A 20551-nucleotide genomic window follows, 5' to 3' on the forward strand; every position below is an offset into this window, starting at 1 on the left:
AAATCATCCTAAGCAGAAAAGCAAAGTTAAACACTGCTAGACAAGAACATTGGTGCATTAACCAGTTCATGACCTCATTTACAACCTGTTGATTCAGCTCAGTGGAAACCTCTGGCTGTGCAGGGCTCATTGTTCAGTGAGCAGCAGCTCAGACTGCCTTTCAGCAATCTCTCTCCATTTATGCACCACCAAGGTGTTCCCAGCTCCTCTCACCAGAATTACCTCTTTGCTGACTCAGGTGTCTGAGGTCTATTGACTGCACACAATGGAGGCTTCTGGAACATGATCAAAGTCACAACTCATCCTCTTTATGAAGCACTTTAGGGCTCATTTGCATGATTACAGATCCCTTGTGTCCATTTCATATCATCACTCACAGTTTCCTGCACATTTAGTCTAAAAGTGAGAACTTTGCACATCAAAGAGTTCATAACATTTCTTAATAAGGCCACACCAAGTCTTGGAGTGCCAGAAAGCAGGAGCACAATTGCTTGGATTTTACCAGGAAATTAATTCAGGGGGCCTTACTTTTCCATTTTCCCATATCCTGTGAGGGTAAAGGGTCCATGATTTGCACAGCAACTTGCTGGGAAGCAGCAAGTCCTGAGCCTCAGGCTCCATCCCAACAGGCAGCTCTCCTGCCTCAGAGGGATCAGTGCTCTCTGAGTTAGTCACTGCACTTCAGCCTAATCCTTGACTGTCCTCATTTCAGTTTGTTCTGACAAATATCTGGCCACTGCATGCAAGTGCCAAAAGAACAGGACATACCTCTGAAAGCCTGCTTTTGAGATGGTAGAAGCACTACAGAAACAACTGGCACATTTATTTTTAATTCTCAGGATAACCAACCACCAGACTGGTTACACTGCAATTTACACAGAGATTTCATAAATTGTCAATGTCTAAATCATCCATCTCAAGGCAAGATTTTTAAAAGATATACTTTCATATACCTGTCCTCCAGAAAATGCCAGAAAATTAGTTCAAACTGAGAAAGCACACATCTAAACATGCTTGCACATATGGAAATTGGCATTTACTCAGTCATGGCTCAGAACAACTATAAACAGAGATCAGAAATCCTGTTATCAACATCTGCACATCTCAGTGAAAATAATGCCAACAAAACAATTTATTCATTACTGGGGTACTGCCATCAACAGCTGTTTCTTCAATTTTTAAATGCATAACAGACTGGGCACTTTAAGTATAAATAATCCAAGAAATTGAGTTCTTTACAGAGATTTGCAGTATTGTCTGAACAAATAAAATGGACTTTTGATTCTGGTTCTGCCATATGATTAGGAGACTCTTTATAAATCACTAAGAGAAGCTGCAATGCTGTCATGAGACTGGTATTCAGAATCAAAAATTTCAAGCACTTCCTTTCAAAAAGGCTGCTAGTGGCTCCTTTTAAAAAAAAAAAAAAAAAAAAAAAAAAGTAGCAATGTGGGTTTCCAAAAAAGAGACATCAGCTTTATACAGAAAAGCTACCTGAAAATACCCATATGCTGAGAAAGCTGCTTAGGGAAAACCTACAACGTTTAGGGAGCAGTAAAGGAATCTTCAGTCCTGAGTCAGAAAATAAAAAAGGCTGTGCTGGATTTTGAGCATGGCACACTCTCTACCTCCTCCTGTGTCCTACCAACTGCAGCACACACTGTATTTTATCCAAGAAGAGAATGAGAAGATGTAACAAGTGATTATTTTAAGAAATAAAGACCAAGTCCATGTCATCAAATTGCACTTGATTAAAAATAGCTATAGTTTAAAATTAAATAGTAACACTCAGAAAATAGTTCTACTAGCCATTTATCCAAGTGCTGCTGCAGGAGAAAGACAGAAGACATGAGGCAGCAAAGCCAGAGATGCTGATCCTAAGTAGGACCTCATCTTTGTATGCATTAACTGTATTTACACATTTAAGTCATGCATCCTCTCTTGCAATTTTAGGGAATTTGTTTCTGTACTGAAACAACTCATTTCTTCTCACACTGAAGCTTCACTTGGCACTTCTTACAGTGTTTGTACCAGAGTAGAGTATCTCGCCCCTAAAAAGGCAACACAAAAAAAGAAATCTAAATAAAAGATCTACGTAAAGCACAAGAGCTTAAAGAGAAGTGGGCAGACCAAGGGTGCAATCAGCACAAAGGGCAGGAAGTCCAGCAGGTTTCTCCTCCCTCAAGCCCCCCTCATAAAAGCAGCATTCATAACAAGCAGCTTGCACCTAGCAAGTGATGTGACCAAGAGATTAAAGTATTAACCATGCAGTTCAAGAAACTGTCATTACAAACAGGCTTGTGAAAGATGACACATCTCCCACCTATTCCAAATATTCAAACACCTTTTTTTTTCCTAAGAATTTCTTTTTATTTTTTTGTAATAACAAAGAATACAGTTTAAGACAGAAAACTGCTCTATTTTTACTCTTGAGTAAGAAAACCCTGTATTTTGTGCAATTCTGTGCCTCACCCATGACAGTGACTTAAATTCCAAGCCTGACTCTGATTATAGGTTAAGCTCATGACTCTTTCCATCTAGCTCAGAGTATTTACCACTTGGCACAAACAGCGTTGCTTTGCCCTTCTTCACAGGAGGAAATTACGTGGTTTCAACTTTTTTCCACCTTCTCCACCAAAAGAACACAAAAAGAAGTGTCTGTTTTCTCACAGCTAGACTCCAGTGCAGAAGAAAATGGAGAAGTCTGGCAGAAGTGCTAATCTACCCTACACAGAGGTTTCACCAATTCTAACCAGAAATTTATCTCTGTTGTTTGCACTGCTCTGTGCATATTTAGTTGAATTTCATGCAGGTGAACTTGTGGTTGAGTGGTTATCAGGACTGAGTATTTTCCTTTGCTCAAGCAGATAAGAGCTGTTTTATGGAAAGATATGAAAAGGAAAAGTTGTTTAAAAGAACAAAGTACATTTCAGAAGCTTTTATTATACTCACAGTACTGTTAACTGGAATGGGAATCACACAGGAGCACACATCATTTCACTTGTTACATTTAAATAGAAAAGACTCCTGGTAACCCCCAGTTCTGAACAAATTTCCAATTCTGTCTCCTTAGTTCCAGGAAAAGGTTCACTATATAAAGATTGGAAGAGTTTATTAATTTTTAGGGCTCTCTAATCAAATTGTTCCTTGAGCATCTCCCTGAGATAGATGCACCCAATTTCCTCAGCTGCTGGAAGCACTTACATAGCACTATATATAGCACTACAAGATACTGGCTTGTAGAAGAAATTCAGTGATTGTTTGATACTGCAAAGCTGCCACTGCATTTGCTGATAGTGTTTCCTAACTGAAAATATGAACAGAGGATTTTTCTTTTTCCTAAATAAAGCAGATTAGTATGTTGAAACACATCCACGGTGAATTGTTGTTTAAATTCTATGCTGGCATTAATTTCCTCAAATGTATCTTCAAAGAAGCTCAATTCTCCAAACTGGTGGAAAAGTACTTTGTTTTCCCTACAAATCCAATTTATATATTTTGATACATCATCTTAATTAATGTTATACTCTAAAGCAGTGCAACTAAATCTATATAAAATGCCATGGAGGCATGTAAATTGATTTAGCCCAGCTTTACCCTGACACAGCTTAAATCCCCAACAACCAAGGAAATGAAACACAGCAACTTTATGTGAAAAGTTTTGTCACTAAAAATTGTCTGAAAATCTTTTAAAACAAGCACCTTGTTTGACAATTTAGAAGCTCTTCTTGTTCAGCAACCACCAGCTAGAGAAACAGAAGTGCATACATTCAATGTCATAAAAGCAAGAAGTAAAAGAACTGCTGAGTGATTGTTCACCAGGACAAAAGTACCCCTTGTAGAAGGAGCAAAAAGTCAGATTTCCCTGGTTTGGTACAAAAATAGCAACCAGATGGGAAATTCTTTGGTAACAATACTCATTCTCTCTGTAGTGTTTTTTATTGGTGTATCTCAACATACTTTAACAAGGAAAAGATTATTAAATGCCTATTAAGAGGGGCTTTGTCAGAGCTGGAAATTACCCACTGCCATCTTGAAAACCTACTGCACAGCTTTTAATTCTGCATTAGAAGCTGATCTGATACAGTGATCATTAAAAGCTTTGTGTGTGCACACAAATGCAAGAGAAAGACAGCTGTATGCAGGTACAGGCCACCACAGTCCTGTGTCACATTCACCTGTGTCACATTCACCAGCTCCAAACAGAGCTGTCCTCTCCCACAGACAGAGGAAAAGGGAACTGTGACACCAATGTTTTGTACTGTAAGTACACTGTCATCCCAGCACGAGGACAGTGGAGCCATAACAAAGAAAGCTGCACACACTTTTAGTGCAGTAAATGGTTTCCAGACAACAAGCATCACAAAAAAAGGGAAGCCTCATGCCAGCACTTACACAGTCAGGATTAAAGTCAGGACATGCTCCTTCAAAAGCCCACAGTTTCCTAACTGCTTAAGTAAAGTGTGTTTCCTTCAGCTGACTGCAGAGCATCTTTATCTTCCAAAACCATCTAGAAGGAAGAAACACTCCAGAGTGGTTAAATTATATGCTAGCCCTTTCTCTCCAAGGCAGGCAGTGCTCAGGCAGATGCTTGCCAGAGATCAACCTCAGCTGCCCAAATCCAGTCCCTAATTCACCCCATGTGCAGATGAATCACACTCTCACCTGGAGAGCAGGTCCCAGCACACCAATCCTTTCATCTCCCAGAAACAGACATCTGGCATTCCAGAGCTGGACTTGCAGGCCAAGGTTAACACCTCAGCTGCCTGAGTTAGTAATTTTGTCCATTTATCTGCAACACAAGGGCTGGTTACCTGCTTGGATCCACTCACAGCACAGAGATGGTTCATAAGGGTGTAAACTGAAGAGCCAGAATGGTGCAGCAGAGAAAACTAAATTTCTAGTGCTGTGGTCAGTCCAAACCAGGCCACATTTTCTCTAGCCTCTTGTTTAATGTTAAGTTTTTATACTTCTTGTCTGCACAGCGTTTCACAGCTACTTGTAAAAGCTAAATAACAACAATCAGTAAAAACCCTGGGTAAGATTTCTTTGCTGCTAACATAAACTGTCCCTTAGGCAGGACTGTAATGAATGCATTGTCATGTTATTCTCTGTAATCAATATATTAACATGCTGTTACTAAATTCTTAAAATTCTTGTAGCAAGCCAAAAGGTATTTAGTAGAGTAGTATTTTCTCTTGAATAGATCTATACTTACCCACATAATGCATATTAAGGGCCAAGTACTTGTACTGGAAGAGAGGGTTGTTGTGCAGGCTACTTCTTTGGATCTGCTGGAAGAATGAGCTGACATCCCATCTGTACAAGACATCCAACAGCATGATGCTGGGGACCCTTAGGGCCACGTTTAACACTGCCTCCAACTTCTCCTTTGCAGCCATTCTCTTCCCTTTCTGTGAATTGGCAGCAGACTGCAAATAGCACAAGAGAGAGAAGAGTAATCAGATCAATCCCACTGTACAAACAGCCATTAGGCTTTGTGATCCTGTGAATGGGGCTTCCTGTGTGGCCACAAACGGCTGAATAAATCAACTGAGTTAAACTCAAATCCACACAGGACTGCTTCTATTTTGGCTATATAAAGGTCAATTTGCTAGCAGTTTTTTCCATGGTGACACTGTAAAATGGGGGGAGGGCAAGTTAATGGCATGAAAATGCTCTAAGGGGGTGTGGACAGCTCTTATTTACACCCATTTAGCAGCTGAGATCTCACTGAAACCCCCCAGTGTGGTAGGTACTACATAAACATTTACATGAACAGCATCAGAATGCAACACTCTATGCTTTAGAAACCAAACACCAATAAAATTCAGACACTCCATCCATCTAGCTTAGCACTATTTCTGTGTCTCTCAAATTAAATAATCACCCATTAAGGCAGGTCTGTAAATATTTTGGATTCACTTCCTCAATGCAAATTGCAATAAGTAATTTTCAAATACCAAAAAGCCTTAAAAAATCATTTGCAGCCTTCGTTAACCTCTACAAATTTATCTATTTATATAATTTGAGGGCTGTGTGTTTTGAAGATTGGGACCAACAATGCAACTAATTCTATTCATTTCTATGTAACTCACAAAGAATCATACAAACAAATGACCATATCCTCACTCCTGAATACTAAAAGGTAATTTAAATTTGGAGTTTGCCATCACGTAAGATGGATGATGCAGAAGAAAAAAGGGCATTTTTTTAAAAAAAAAAGCTGGTCCACAACAGCATCTCAAAAGTCACCAACAAAATAATTTTAAAGAGTAAAAGGACCAGTTTGACATCCTGTCAGCTAAGACTGGCAGTTGTTCCTAAATGAAATGTGCTGGTTTTACCATTTACCTGCCCATCCCTTGAACACGATTCACCCCAGACTGCATTAGGGAAGTGCACTTGAAGATGGAGATGATCCAGCAAGTTTTTATCCACAAGAAGCCACTCAAAGTAAAATCATCTGCAGCACAATCAGCCCCCCATAAGGTCAGACTTAAAAGGCTCCCAATACCAATTATTAGGGGGACAACTGGAAAGAACTGCAGCCTGAGCAAAGATATGGAAAACCTGCACTTGAATTACACTTTTAAATAAAATTTTACAGGACTTTATTCATATTGTCCCTGTCTGAGTTATAAAAGCTTTTGTAGCTGTGCAAGTTCTATACCTCAAGCCAGCACGGCAGTCCAGCATGAAGTGAAACCATGCAAATGTACATTAAGAAAAAAACCCAGCCCAAATAACCAAAAAAAACCCCCAAGACCTCTCACTTACAAGCCTGGTGTGAGGTTTGATTTGTGTTGCCATGGCCTGGATGACATTGCAAACTGTTCATGTCACACCTCTCAAGCCACGATGACATAAAATTAATTTAGCTCAAGAAGTCAGGACAGATCAAAACTGAGATGTGGCTCAATAAACCACAGGTTGCAGGGCTGTTGCCTGCCATTGTCTAGCCCACAGTCTGATTTCTCAAGTTATGTAAATGCTGGCACTTTTTACAGAGCTCTACAAACCCCAAGGGGAGCACATCCTTCCCCTCACGCAGGAAGTGCCTCCCAACCACATCGGGCACCCCACACAACACCAGCATTTCACAGAGCTGCCCAACACAAATTAAAAGGTCAGCCAGAAGATTACAAATATTTAGATTATTTACAAAACTACCACCCAAGCAGCTACTACAGAATCAGAGCATTCAACATTTTTTGTGAATAAAAGACTGAGTTTAAAGGGATGGTATTGTACAAACAGAAGTTGGGAGTTACAAAGTTGGATACAGGGAGTTACAAAAAATTACAAGTTTATGTAATTCACATCAAAATATTTTACATGTCCCAGAATTATGAAAAATCTATGGGTTTGTTAAGTTCATAAATTTTATCAAAACTCAGAAATTAGGCTGCCTCCCCATTTTTTACTAGGTTCCTTTTCTAAGTAGATCAGGATGTAGGGATAGGGATGAGCAGGGACTGACAGGTTTTCAATCTGTCATAAAAATATCCACGTAAAGTGACAACAAGTGCCTGATATCAAATTACATTCTAAAAACTGTCAAACCTTTTTCAGTCAACAACAACCAAAGATGCATGACAAGAAGGTAACTTTCACATGAGCTTTCACTTTCCTTAATTACTCCAAAAAGAGAATTACATGGACAACTTAATACTGAAAGTTAACTTGAGGATCAGCACATCCAAATTAAGCTGAAAAATTCTGCCTCCCAAATTCATGCACTCATACTTGAGATACAGCAGATAAAAAAGGGCAACATTTAGATTATCTAAAAGAATAATTCAATTTCAAATGCTGCCGAAACAAAAGCAACACAAACTTTGAAAACCACATCATGTCACAACGGAAGTGCTGAGGAGCAGCCACTGCAACTGCACAGCATCTTCTGTGCCTGAGCGACAAAAAAACCCCAATACTAAGAAGAAACCCTTTAAAATTAACTCCACTAGAAATGCGGATGTGTTGAATAAAGGCTCAGTTGTAATGGCTGCCAAGTTCTAACAGAACGAAATAGAGACAAGCAAAGTCCATTGCTCTAAGCTCATTATATTGTAAAGAGCTCTCACAATACATTATTTTGATTGGTGTAAAAACAAACAAAAAAACAACCACAACGTTAAACCTCTAAAACCTTTAGATAAATGATGATGACAGGAGTTGCTGGATGTTCAGACGTTAGGAAAAAAAAAAATAGGTCACTTGTTGTACAAGGCCAAAACATGGACTGGGGAGCCACTTGTTTGTGTTTCAAAATTTTTTCCCATGATTTCAAACATCTCCCTGTTCCAAATTAGAGTAAGAAAAGGAACAATCTCAGGAAGACTGCCACGGTTTAACTCCTGCTGGGAATTAATATCACACAGCCACTTGATCACCATCACCCCTCCCAGTGGGATGGAGAGAATTGGAAAAAAAGGGCAAAAACCTTGGGTTGAAATAAGAACACTTCAATAAATAAAATAATGACAGAATAGTGACAATGATAGTAACTGCGGTGAATAGCAGATAATAACCAAAAAAAGAACAGAAAAAGAGAGGACTAAAACCCAAGAGAAACCAGTGCCACAATGCAGTTGCTCACCACACACTGACCAGTGCCCATCCAGTCCCTGAGCAGCAGTCGGTGTCTCCCAGCCAATTCCCCCCGTTCATACTCTGGCCATGAGGTTCTGTGCTGTGGAATTTCCCTTTGCCCAGTTCCCCCAGCTCCTTGTGCACCTGCTCACTGTCAGAGCACAGGAAACTGAACAGTCCTTGATTTAGAGCAGGCACTGCCTGGCACCAAATAAACCATTGGTGTGCCATCAACATTAGTCTTGTACTAAATCCAAAACACAGCACTGCACCAGTTACCAAAATTAACTCAATTCCAGCAAAAGCCAAGACCAAGAACTTCAGATTTCAGATCTTAAGCTGTGCTATTTGGCCAAAACAACCTTTTAAAAAACTCCCTTTATAACTGATTGTTCAAGGAACATGGAGTGTTCATTTTTGGTTCATAACAATTATATTTCAAAAATCCCTCCCTCCCCTGGCACACCCATTTTGTCAATAGCATATTCCTGGTTAGCCTTAAAGAAAACAGTAGAATTGGCAAAAATCAATTAAAAGAAAAAAGGAAAAAACTCCTTCAAGTTGTCCCAGCTCATTCCCTCAGCAGAACAGACCATCTTGAGTGTGATCACACAGCACATACCCTCTCAAAGATAACACACATTTTTCCTTTCACAGAATTTTTTTTCTGAAGTTTTATCACAAAAAAATTTTGCCATTTCAGCTGAAGCTGTGAATTCTGCCACTTAAACCAGTGTAACTGTTGCTTCTGCACCAACATAAATATAAATCCATCACATCACAGGCAGAAAATATGCCCTGATAAAGCAGCACAAGGGCCAGGAAAAATCCACACTCATTTATCCAAACAGGTACAAAATTACATTAACAGAGAAAAGTTTGTACATTTAGGAAAGCATTAATCATAAAGTTACTAAATAGTTACAGAAAGAAACTGGAATACCTGCAAATGTAAGTTATTCCAAGCCTATTGCCACCAATAATCACCACAGAAAGTAATTCCAGTCAAATCAGAACCTCAAAACCAGACTTGATCCTGCAACATTCACCTCACATCTGTGAACAAGATGCTCATTCTGCTACAGCATCACAACCTAAAATACTTGGCAAGATTGACTAAAATCCAAAAGAGAGAATTTCACCTTCTGTTTCTCACATCCATGAAACTCCAGTTACTCTGGATACATCCGTTAACAAGCGGATTCTGGTCTGTAGTTTAGTTAGATTAATTTTCAGTAATAGATTCTGAAACTAAAAATATCACCAGGAAAACCTTTTGTTTTCTTTTGAGGTAAACTTGGCTAGACAGGCTTTGAAAAGGAAAAAAAAAAATTTAAAAAATAAACCCAAACAAAATACAAAACATACAACTCCAATCTGTAGCTGTAGAAAAAAGTTCAGTGTCACAGTCCAACAACCAAAATTAGACCCATCAGCTGGGTTCTACCCACTCACTCCCTTCTTTACACCTGTCCTGGTCTGAGGTGCAAAAAGAATTTGAATTACAGAAGAATCCCATTCTTCAAAGACTCAGATCCTTCTATCATCAGTTTGGGAGGGAGAGAACAAAGGGAAGCAAAGGGAAGGAACAGGACTAAAAGGTTTATCAAATATGCACTTAGAAAAGAATCTCCCTGTGTGATTGTGTAGAGAAACAAAAACAAACCTAGAAGTGAGAGTACGTGAGTCACCAATCAGAAGGGCTCTCTCCCTCGCAGACAGTGCCAAGGAGAGGAAAAGGCTGCCTTGCTCCCATACAATTGAAACTGGCTAACAAGGACAGCAATCAATGGTTTCTGCTGAGGAGGACAGATCCAGCGAGATCCAGGAGCAGGAACAAAGCCCTGGAACACTGCAGACGTGCTCAGCAACACCAGCACTGGCACCCAGTCACTGCTCCCAGTAATGCTCACCCTGGATCCCTGCAGGTGTTCAGCAATTCCAAATAATAACCAGAGACTATTCAGCCTTCCATTTATAGGTTTAGAGAGTCAGTCAGCAAACAGACAGCTTGATCTTGCTGTGTAAGCAGTTAGCAAGAACAAACAACATTTTTTTTTTTCTCCTTATTTTCTCTTTCTCCTTATTTTTTTCCCCTTTTTCCCCCATCTGGTCTAACAATATGGATTGCTGTACAACTGCTGCAATGGTGTGCCTGAAGAACTGGTATTTCTACCTGGAAAACACAGTAATTCCTACATTCCTACTCATCCAAGACTCATTCAGTTGTGAACTGTGGCACAGCTGAGGTTAACCATTCCAAACAAATATAGCACGTGTTTTGCAAAAGCAAATGTTACTGCAAAATAAATTAGGTCAAACTCTTCTCTGTTCACAGGGACTTCAGTGAACATGAATTCACATTACAGGCATATTAAAAATGGACAAAAGCAACTACGGAAGGTTAATTGCAAAGAATAAAAAAATAATCTACATTCCCAACTTTCATTAATTCTAGCATATTTTATATGAGGGGAAAGAAAAGCAATCTACGAAATGAAGATACATATCACAGAGCTGTGACGATTAAGTTTTCCTTAAAGATTTATTTCTCAAGTACATTATACACTATTAACAGTTTCAGCCCACTCTCAATTATATAGCAAGTGCATTATATTATTTATTGGTAGCCTGTAAAACATCCTGTGGCTTTTATTTTTCATAATGAGCGGGTAAGACAAAGGAACTGAACTCGGGGACTAACATGTGTTAACAAAGGTTAACAAATCCACCAGGTATGCAGCAAAATCCTTCCTTCTGTGCATTCCTCTGGGATCCACACCCTGCCTGCACATGATCAGTTCAAATCCAGTCACACTAAGAGGGGCTGCGTGGTTTTGAGATCACAGCTTAGCTGAGCACCTGAAAGACAGCAAGCTAATTCATTAAAATTAAAATATAATTAATAATATCTTTAATTAAAATCTTCAGAAGAAAATCTAGGTTGACTCAACAAACCAAACTGCTCCAAGGCCCTTTCTGGCTCCCCGGTTTCTCACCAGTTCAAGGTTTGGTTTATTAACCAGTTATTCAGCAGTTTTTTTGCCATCACAGCCCGTGTTTGCAAGCCCACACCTACAAGCCTGCCTAACCACATTTGTATCAGCACATTCTGAGAAAATCTGGGCAGCAATCCCAAAGCGCCTCTGCAGAGGAGAGAATACCCAGAGGAGCTGCACAGGGAGCATTAATGAGAGCCCGAGATGATGCAGTGACATCCCACCCCAGAGAGCTGGATCCCAGGAACACCAGCCACAGGCAAAGCTCACAAAAACCCTGCAACCCAAACGTGTTACCAGGATGAAGCCACACAACGGGATGAAATATATTTCATCCTCCACAGTTGCCCAGGCAGTTTTTAGCCATTTCAGACACAGCCTATGTTTAGAACCTGCAATGACAATAACTAGCTACCAGACTGGGAAGAAGTTAAAATAGAAAATAAGACTTTCAAGATTTCTCTAGGTCAGCACTGATAAAGTTTCCATTGCTGCTGCTGCCTTATCTGTTTTTGGAATCATGTAAATAAAGCTTCGAGGCCTGTGAAACAGGCAGCTCAGCTTCCTGCAGCACCAGACTCGCTTGACAGAAATATCAAACACACAGTGGAAATACCCAGCAAAGTTCCCTTTAAAATAAGCTCAAACTCAAGATACGCAACCAAAGAATTCTTCCAGAAAAGCTCCTCAAGATGAAGTACCCACTTGTGAGTGCTCCTCCCAAGAATGCTGCTAATTACAGAGCAGCAGGGCCTCTGAAATGAGAGTTGCTGGAAGGGCAGGGAAACAGGTACAGATGCCTGAATCGCAATGAAGGACTGGCCTTGAATGCACACTTAAAAAGCAAAGCGATGGTGAACTGTCCACTAACCACAGCAAACACTGCCAGGTGTATTTGAGCTAAAAATGGGCTCGGAAGAGTAAAGCACCACACGGGTTCCCGAGGAGGGGAAGAGGAGCCATCTGCACTGTTTGAAGAGGAGGAAACCGACCCAAGTTTAGCAAACAGCTCGGAGAAGGTTTGTGTGAGCCCAACACCAAGCACCAAGCAGCTCACGGAGTTTTGCAGGACACACCCATGGCTCAGAGCTCACGGGCGCGATGCTCCTTTCTGCCTCTGCACCAAGGGCTCCGGCTGCCGAACCGGACCGAGAAACCGATCTCTGCCCATCCTCTCTCCCAAAGGAAGGAATTCCCCAGCATTTCTTCCAAGGAACCGACTCAGTTCATGTCTCGGTCAGAATCAAATGGCTCTAACATCAGCAGCTCCTCAAGGCTGATGTAAACAAGGCGAATTCTTGTTCTGGATGAGCAGTAGTTTTATATTGCTCTGTAAGATTGCTGATGAACCTTCTGTGTAATGGTGGTCGCAAAGACAACCATTTCCTAATGCAAATGAGTTCAGCAATTAATTAAACACGAGTGATATTATGACTCGAAAACCAGAGCTGATTATTAGTTACTAAAGCTAACCAGAAACAAAAAAAAGATACAGTTTCTCATGCACAGGCCCCCACCTAAGATAACCAACAAAAAAAAGCCAAGCTTACAGAAAAACCGAAGTCAGCTTAGAGCGCCCACCTAACCAAAGTATTTTTTCTATTTTTAAATCTATCTTCATTTACCCCACAAAAAGAATTATTTCCTTCTTCTCCTCCCAAGTTTTATCTTTACAGACACACTACAAGCACAGACAAACCCTAACTGAAATATATGTGAAAGTATCCAAGTCTGAAACACAAGTTAACAGAAACTCGTGTACTAAAAGCTGCAGAAGAAATGAATACCGCAACACCTACAGATTTCAAAAGAAAAGTATTCTGAATGAGATCACAAATGCCTAATATTTATGAGTCATATTACACAAACCTCACTTTTCTTTGGTATATTTCACCCATAGCTTCTAACATTCTCCTTCATTTGCTGATACTTGCGGCATCACGCACAAAAAGAATTCACTTTTTTTTCCACTTTATTCCCCCAATTACATTATTTATGCACCGGGTCCCACACACACCCCCAAAAAGGCAGCACAACCAGAAGGTAAGCATCCCTCTAAGAGCTCCATCTGTCACAAGTATTCTTGGTACACAGAACTACTCCCGAGCACAGAAGAAAAATGAAAATTCTCATCACAAACCTTATTTTATAGGGCTACAGAAGGTCTCATAAAACCGACTGACATGACATAAGTAGGGAAGATGCAAAGAGCCCTGTTCTCCACGCCACGGGCAGGCTGCTCCTTACATAAGCATGACCATATGCTCCAGGGCCCGTCTCCAGGAGAGGTGCCCGGCTCCGCTCCGTGTCTCAGCCGGCCCGGGGGATGCTCAGCCGGCTGCGGGCACAGCCCGAGCCCAGGCAGGGCGGGCAGCACCGCAGCCCTCCGCCCAAGCTGTGTCAGGGCTGCGGGAGCCCGCACTCACCCCCGGCTCCAGCACGGGCATGCGAACCGCGGCCCCCTTACCCCTCTCCCCGACAGGACACTCCTTCCCCGCCCGGCGCAACTCCCGCGCTCACCGCCGGCGCCGCGAGCAGCCCCGCGCATCCTGCCCGGCCCCGCTGAACTCCAGTAACCCCGGCGGCTCCCGGCGCCGGCGGAGGAGGGGAGCGGGGAGGGGAAGGGGGGCGGAGGGCGGGGAGGAGCCGGAGGGGGGCTGCGCGCAGGGAAGGCCGGGGAGGGAGCCCCGGCACCGGCGCGGACACGCGCGGGAGAAGCGGGGGCGCGGAGGGGGCGCGGAGGGGGCGCGGGAGTGGCGGGCGGGGGGCGCCGCGGGGGCGCGCGCGCGCGCGCCTGAGGCGGCGCGTGCGGGAATCACCTGAACCCGCGGGGTCGCCGCCGCCGCCTCCTCCTCCTCCTGCTCTTTCTCCTCCTCTCGCTCCTGCTCCCCGGTGGCGCGGCGGTGGCTCCGCGCTTCTCACGCCGACGGCGGCGGCGGTTCGGTGCCCGGCGGCAGAGCGGCTCCTCGAGGCACCATGGCCGCGCCGCGCCGCCTCAGGGCGCCGCCGACTCCCCGCGGCCCCGCGGACGGGCGGCCATGGCCCCGCTGCCTGCGCGCGCGCGCCGCCCCTCTCCGCGCATGCGCACGCCCCGCCCGCGGAGAGGCTCCTCCGCTCCCCCCCGGGCAGGTTCGGGGCGGGGGCGGAGGGAGCGGAGCGGGGTTTTGGGGGAAAAGAGCCGGGATTTGGGCTGAGGAGCGCTCCCCGCCCTAAACGGGTTCTGTCCATAAAGCCGGGACCCTCTCGCCCGCCCACATCCCTGAAAGGCGGAGGCTGGGGTTTAAATTCCTGTGGGAGCGCAGGGATTTGGGTCCTCTCGGGACGTGCGGACTCGCCAGGGCAGCTGCGAGTCTGGGAAATGACTCAGAAAAGTCGGTCAGCAAAATTTCAGGTGGTGTCTGAGCAGATGTTTAAAAGGCAGCCCTGCTATTTTAATAATACTCCTTAGTGGCCTTGTGGAACACAAAATGCTGTATTACTTTTAAATACTAAGGTTGACTCGGTTTTTTCCAGTGTTGGACTGCAGAGCCTCCCGTCACCTTTGCTGTGAGTCCAACCAGAAAAGCACCAGATTTGCTGTATTATTGCACTGTCATTTTTCAGCTGGAGACCCGGCCCAGGGGCTGCTCCCACACAGCCCAGCCCAGCACACAGTTTCATACTTTTCAGCTCACAGATAAGTCTCACCAATATTTACTCATCCTGTCAGGGTTGCATGGCCAAGCCCTAGAACACATTCTGAAATGCTACGGAAAAAATTATGACACAAAAGGAGTAATGTTTTTTACCTTAATGTTAAAAAAAAAAATACAAAGCCACATTGTCTGGAACATGAAAAAAAAAACCCACTTTGCTGTGGTGAGGAATGAGGGAATACACTGAACTGGAAAATCCTGTAGTTCACAAGGGTTGGGCTGGCCAACTTAATAATTGCTTTTTTCCTTCCATCTCTAATGAACTGGAGCATTCACAGACCTAGGTATTAACAATACCTCAACACAGCGTCTTTAATTCTGTGAAGCAGAGATATTTAAATAAGGGTTTGGGTGTCTGTTTGAATTGTGCTTTGCAAAATTACTTTGTCTGAGTACTTAAAAGTTTTCTAAACTCCAGGAGAAGGATAGCTTGAACACATCCATCCTCAGATGGTGCATTTGGTGTTCACCCTGGGCCAGTCTTCTCCTAACTCCAGTCACTGCAGAATGCAGCAGGCAGGAGATCAAATGGCACAACTGACAGGAGTCTCCCAAACCTCTGCAGGTACCATGGAACAGCTCACCACCATTTTTTATAAGCTGCAGATCTTAATACAATTTAAATAAAACCAGCAGGTTTTGTATTGCAAAATGTTTATTTCGAATCTATCGGTTTTTGCAAGGGTTCCTAAATTTAATTTAGAAATAACAAAGCTGCAGACCCAGCCAAACAAAGGACACCCACGTGTGGTTATTACTCATTATCACTCTGTGCTCTGGTCAGGCTTAGGAGGTTCAGTGAGCCTCTCCTGCACAGGGCTTCTCTGACCTGCTCAGTGTCCCCAGTGATTGCACTCTTGTTTTACATATCTGTTTATTAACCATGCCCCTGTCACCTAATCCTTTTCTCGTACCTGGGGTAAACACTGCTCCAAACCCTGGATTTCTGCAGAGAACATGGGAAAAGCTTCGCCAGGCTCCAGCCACCCCATTCTTCTGGCTCAGCCCACTCAAAACTGCATCCTGCTCCACACTTGCCAGTACCCCACTTCTTATCACAGGGAATATAAACCAGCTGTCATATAAGGCATAAGAATTTCAGCTCCATTTCTAGGGGCTGCTTGTCTACTCATGCCATACATGGGAAAAAAATCATGAGTCACTTCTTGTCTATTCTTTGTGGGCTTGGTTCAGTGCTGACTGAGGTTGGGGTGATCTCTAAGTCCTACCTCTGCAGTGCTGCTGGGAGAGAAGACAGCAAGCAGCAGAGAGAGGCAAATACATGTTTCACAGCTGCAGAAAACAACAGGTATTTATAGAAGTTGGAGTGGAAATATCTATTATTATTTTAGAAGTAACTGTATAATGAAAGTATTGTAGAGTTCTCACTTCAGTTTGCAAGCAAACAATAGGAAATGAACCCCACATTTATTTCCTTCTGTCCTCTCTCAGCATTTAATTCTGGAAATGTGTTACTTCACAAAAACAAAGGTTTTCTAATGAGAAGATCAGGTTTGTGGCATTACTACTGTCTTGTCAGGCATGGCTTTTTAAAAGCACCTCAACCTTCTGCTTAATTTCTCCAGAATTTTGAAAGCTTCTGCATCTGACACTGGGTGGCTGAGAATTCTGAACTCAATGATTATTCATCTCTCATTATCAACAAAGGCCTTTGGATTCCAGAATTTCAGTGATCAGCAACTGAGGACTGAAGGGCACCGCTATGGTGACATCTCATTAAAACTTTGAAAAGACTTTCTCAGAGTTCAGAAAATGTGGAAGCTTAATTTGTCCATGCAGATGGACACATGCCAGCACCCCAAACTGCTTACAAAGAAAATCCCTCATAAGAATTCTCAAAGAGCAGCAAAATATGCTGACGTGGAAGGACACTGCATGCATAAGGTGGACAATAACACAGGCAGTTTCATTTGAAGCTTTTTATAAACCATTGTTTCAAAAAATATTCATACATACATATGCAAAAGCAAAGGAATGTCTTAATGAGTAGGTTGTTAGACAAAAAGTTAACTAATGCAAAAATTAAGATTGCCTGTGAAAGCTAATTTGGTATCTCATGTATAATACTGGCGGCAGCCAGTCCCCAAAGCCTTTGTGTTCCCTTCTTGCAATTTTATCCCATTCAGTAAACAAAGGAACAAATATGCTTTAATTAAAGTTTAATTCCTGCAGAAACCCATATCCAGAAAGAGAACTTGGGAGCATTACTGGGCAATGGCAACAGAGTCAGTGCATCTATCTCTGATTTAACTACTCTCACTCTAGAATCTCATCTCAAAAATTCCTGGTTTTCACTATCTGTGACCCTATTTCCTAAATTTCTCACCATCACTTAGCTTCTCATCATCTCCTAATTTTCCCTCTCATTCCTGCTGCTTTTCAGAGCAGAATTCAGCTGGTTTCTCAATTTGCTATTTGTTTTTACTCTTTTCAGGAAGCCATTCCTGCAGTATCACTATAATTAAATCTCTCCTTTGATCAAATGTATCTTTACCCCTCTCATAACGCTGGACAGTGCTGACTCCAAACACATCAGCAGCTGCTGTGATTTTCAACATACCTAAAGGAAAGCCAGAGCAATCTCTGTGTGGGGAAGCTGGAGAGCTGTGTGGTGATGTAAGGAAAGGGATGAATCAGGTTTTGTCCAGTGAACAAAAGCATCACAGTTCCTTCCCAAGATCCCTTGCCAGTGGGGCATAATCTAGAATACAAAGAATTGAAGTAAATAAAATAAAAATCATTGGGCTGAATAGTGGCAGAAGAATAACAGTTGCATTCAGGAGGTGGAAAATCATATGGTACAAAGAAACAAGCCTCTGGTATTTATATCATCTCGCAGTGCCAGCATTCACTAAATAATCCTGAAAAACCTCCTGTAAGGAAACTACATAAATAATATTCTAACTTCCCCTTTAATGATAAAGCAGCTGAGACAGAGACTGTATTAGTAATAACCAGAAAATGTGCTTCACTTCAAACTGGAGACATTTCTGAGTCTCCTGGCAGCTCCTGAAGCATCCCTGAACTCTGGCAATGCAGCACTCAGAGTTGTGCCCGGGGTGGCAGTGACTCAAAATCACAGGGAGCCCTCAAATGCTGCATTTCTGGGGCACAGGGATGGCAGTGCCCAGCACAGCCCCCTGCCTGCTCTGCTGCAGGCACTGGTGATCAGCAGGGCAGGAGGCTGCAAACACTTGGATGGTATCAGACTTGCAGAGTTTGACATTCTCAGACATCACTGCCTTTATCACCTGCTCAGAACAAAGTTTAAACCAGAGAAAGGGCACTGAGAAAAAGCAATAAAGTACCATAGGATATCATAAAAGGAGGCATTAGGGGAAAAGCAAAAAGCATAAAACAGACTGAGAATAAAATACACTGGTATCAAAAATGTATTTTAAGGATTATTCTATTCTTAGTGGAGAATATGGACTCTGCTTTAAATTTTTTCCAAACATGGGTACAGTTTAGAAGTGGTATAGAAAGGCTGGTGCATATTCAAGTGAGTTTTCTGAACCAAAAAGAAAATAAAACTTTTAAGATCTTGAAATCTGTGCTGTTGGCCCCTTCACAGTCTGCAGCACATTAACATCTGCACTGACTCGCCCCCATTAAAGTCACTGAATAAACAAATATTTAGCACCTCTCAGCCCTGGAATGTCATCACCCTTTGCTTTCCAACACCTTCTTATCAGAGAGATGTGATCTAATCTCTTAATTCTCAAAGCAACCTTTTGAGGTTTCCACAGTTTTCAGCTTTAAATGACAATTTATTTCAAAGGACTCTTACCCAGCATCTGCCAGAGCTGCTAGTGGGAATTTTGCTCTCTTTTATGCAGCACGAACAGCAATTTAGGAGTGAGCTCCTGGGCTTCAGTACTTATTGCACAAAAGGATCAGAAATGCGTGATGTGAACACGAGGCACGGGAAGGGAGCCAGCAGGCATCAATCTGACACGCAGCCACTTCTTTTATTTCACCCTGGAGCATCCCAGGATGTAGCAGTGCACATCAAGGTGAAAGGGAACGTGCATTTGCTTTCAAATTTTCCCACTGCTCTTCTTTCCTCCTTGCCCTGCTAATTTACCACAGTGCAAACCCAGAGAGCCCCACCATGAAACACTTTCCTCAGTATAGAGATTGTGCTGTTTGGTCTTTGAATTGTAATTACATGGTTTTAGTCAAATTACCACTTTGCATTTAGCAACATTAGGATTGAGCACCACCATGTGTTTCACAGCTAAATAAAATGATGTATTTATCTGCACCACGTGAATCTTGTCAGGATCAGAGCATCTTTTGAGGATACCAAAACACCAGCATCAGACCAGAAATTAAATATGCATTCTTATACTTTTTTCATATCACTCCTCAAACAAAAAACAAAACCAAACCCAAAATCCTACTGCATCATTTTCAAGAGAGCTTCCTAAAGGGCAACCAGAAAAGAACAAAATATGTTTTTAACAAAATTGAAAATACAGAGATGATCACACTGGATGTCATTTTTGCAACCTAAATTTTAAGCAGGCCCGGAGGGTGCATATTTTCATGACAGGGTGTGACTTTAATTACCAGTTGCAGCTTTGGAAGCTTTCCAGCACTATTGTAACATGCTGCCTCTGTGCAGAGGACAACTGTGTGTCATTCAAGCAAAAAGCAAACCCTTGGTGACTGGGTTATGAGCAGAGTGACTGGTTTTATGTGAATTTAGGTGCAGTCAGAAACAAAACTTGACAAGAACAGTCATTACAATGGTTTCCCATTTGTACCACTCTTCTAGAAACCAAAGTGGTGCTCTTACACTAAAACTTGAATATAGAACAAACTGAAAGTACATATGCAAGCAAGAAATACATTAAATTAATGTCCTCTCAGGAAAGAGATCAGGCTTCTACACAGTTTTTGCTTATACTGCCCTTCTCCACTGAGATTCCCTGACAGCAGGAATGGCTCTTGCAAGCTCCAGCAGCCACTCTGAAGAAACTTCTACTCAGTGTATAGTTGTTTACCTCTGCTCTTCTGTTCCTTTCCCTACTTATTAGCAAGTTAAACAGGAAAAAATATCTAACCTCTCAACACTGCAAGACATAAGGTAACTGAAGGCTGAAAGCTTCACTTCCTTCCTCAAATTTAACACCACCTCTACTGACACTAAGCTAAACCAGTCTCTGTCACCTCCACGTGATTTCACATAAGAAACCACACTTTACCACACTTAATGTTCTTCCCTTTAAACTA

General features: G+C 42.4%; 1 protein-coding gene across 3 annotated transcripts in view; it reads right to left on the reverse strand.

Annotated features, from left to right (window-relative positions):
• RNF145 (ring finger protein 145) overlaps window positions 1–14633 on the reverse strand; it is a 44543-nt gene extending 29910 nt beyond the window's left edge. Inside the window, exons 1-2 of one of the 3 annotated variants that reach the window (XM_059483715.1) lie at window positions 14414–14633; window positions 5219–5432 (exon numbers count right to left, since the gene is read on the reverse strand). In XM_059483715.1, the coding sequence (XP_059339698.1) occupies window positions 5219–5402 (184 nt within the window). In that variant the 5' untranslated portion in view covers window positions 5403–5432; window positions 14414–14633. Of the gene's footprint in view, window positions 1–5218; window positions 5433–13734; window positions 13918–14114; window positions 14263–14413 lie in introns of those variants that run through there. The other 2 variants (XM_059483717.1, XM_059483716.1) reach the window with 2 other exon arrangements.
• Window positions 14634–20551: the final 5918 nt, after the last annotated feature.

Source organism: Ammospiza nelsoni, chromosome 16, assembly GCF_027579445.1.
Source record: "Ammospiza nelsoni isolate bAmmNel1 chromosome 16, bAmmNel1.pri, whole genome shotgun sequence".
NCBI lineage: Eukaryota > Metazoa > Chordata > Aves > Passeriformes > Passerellidae > Ammospiza > Ammospiza nelsoni.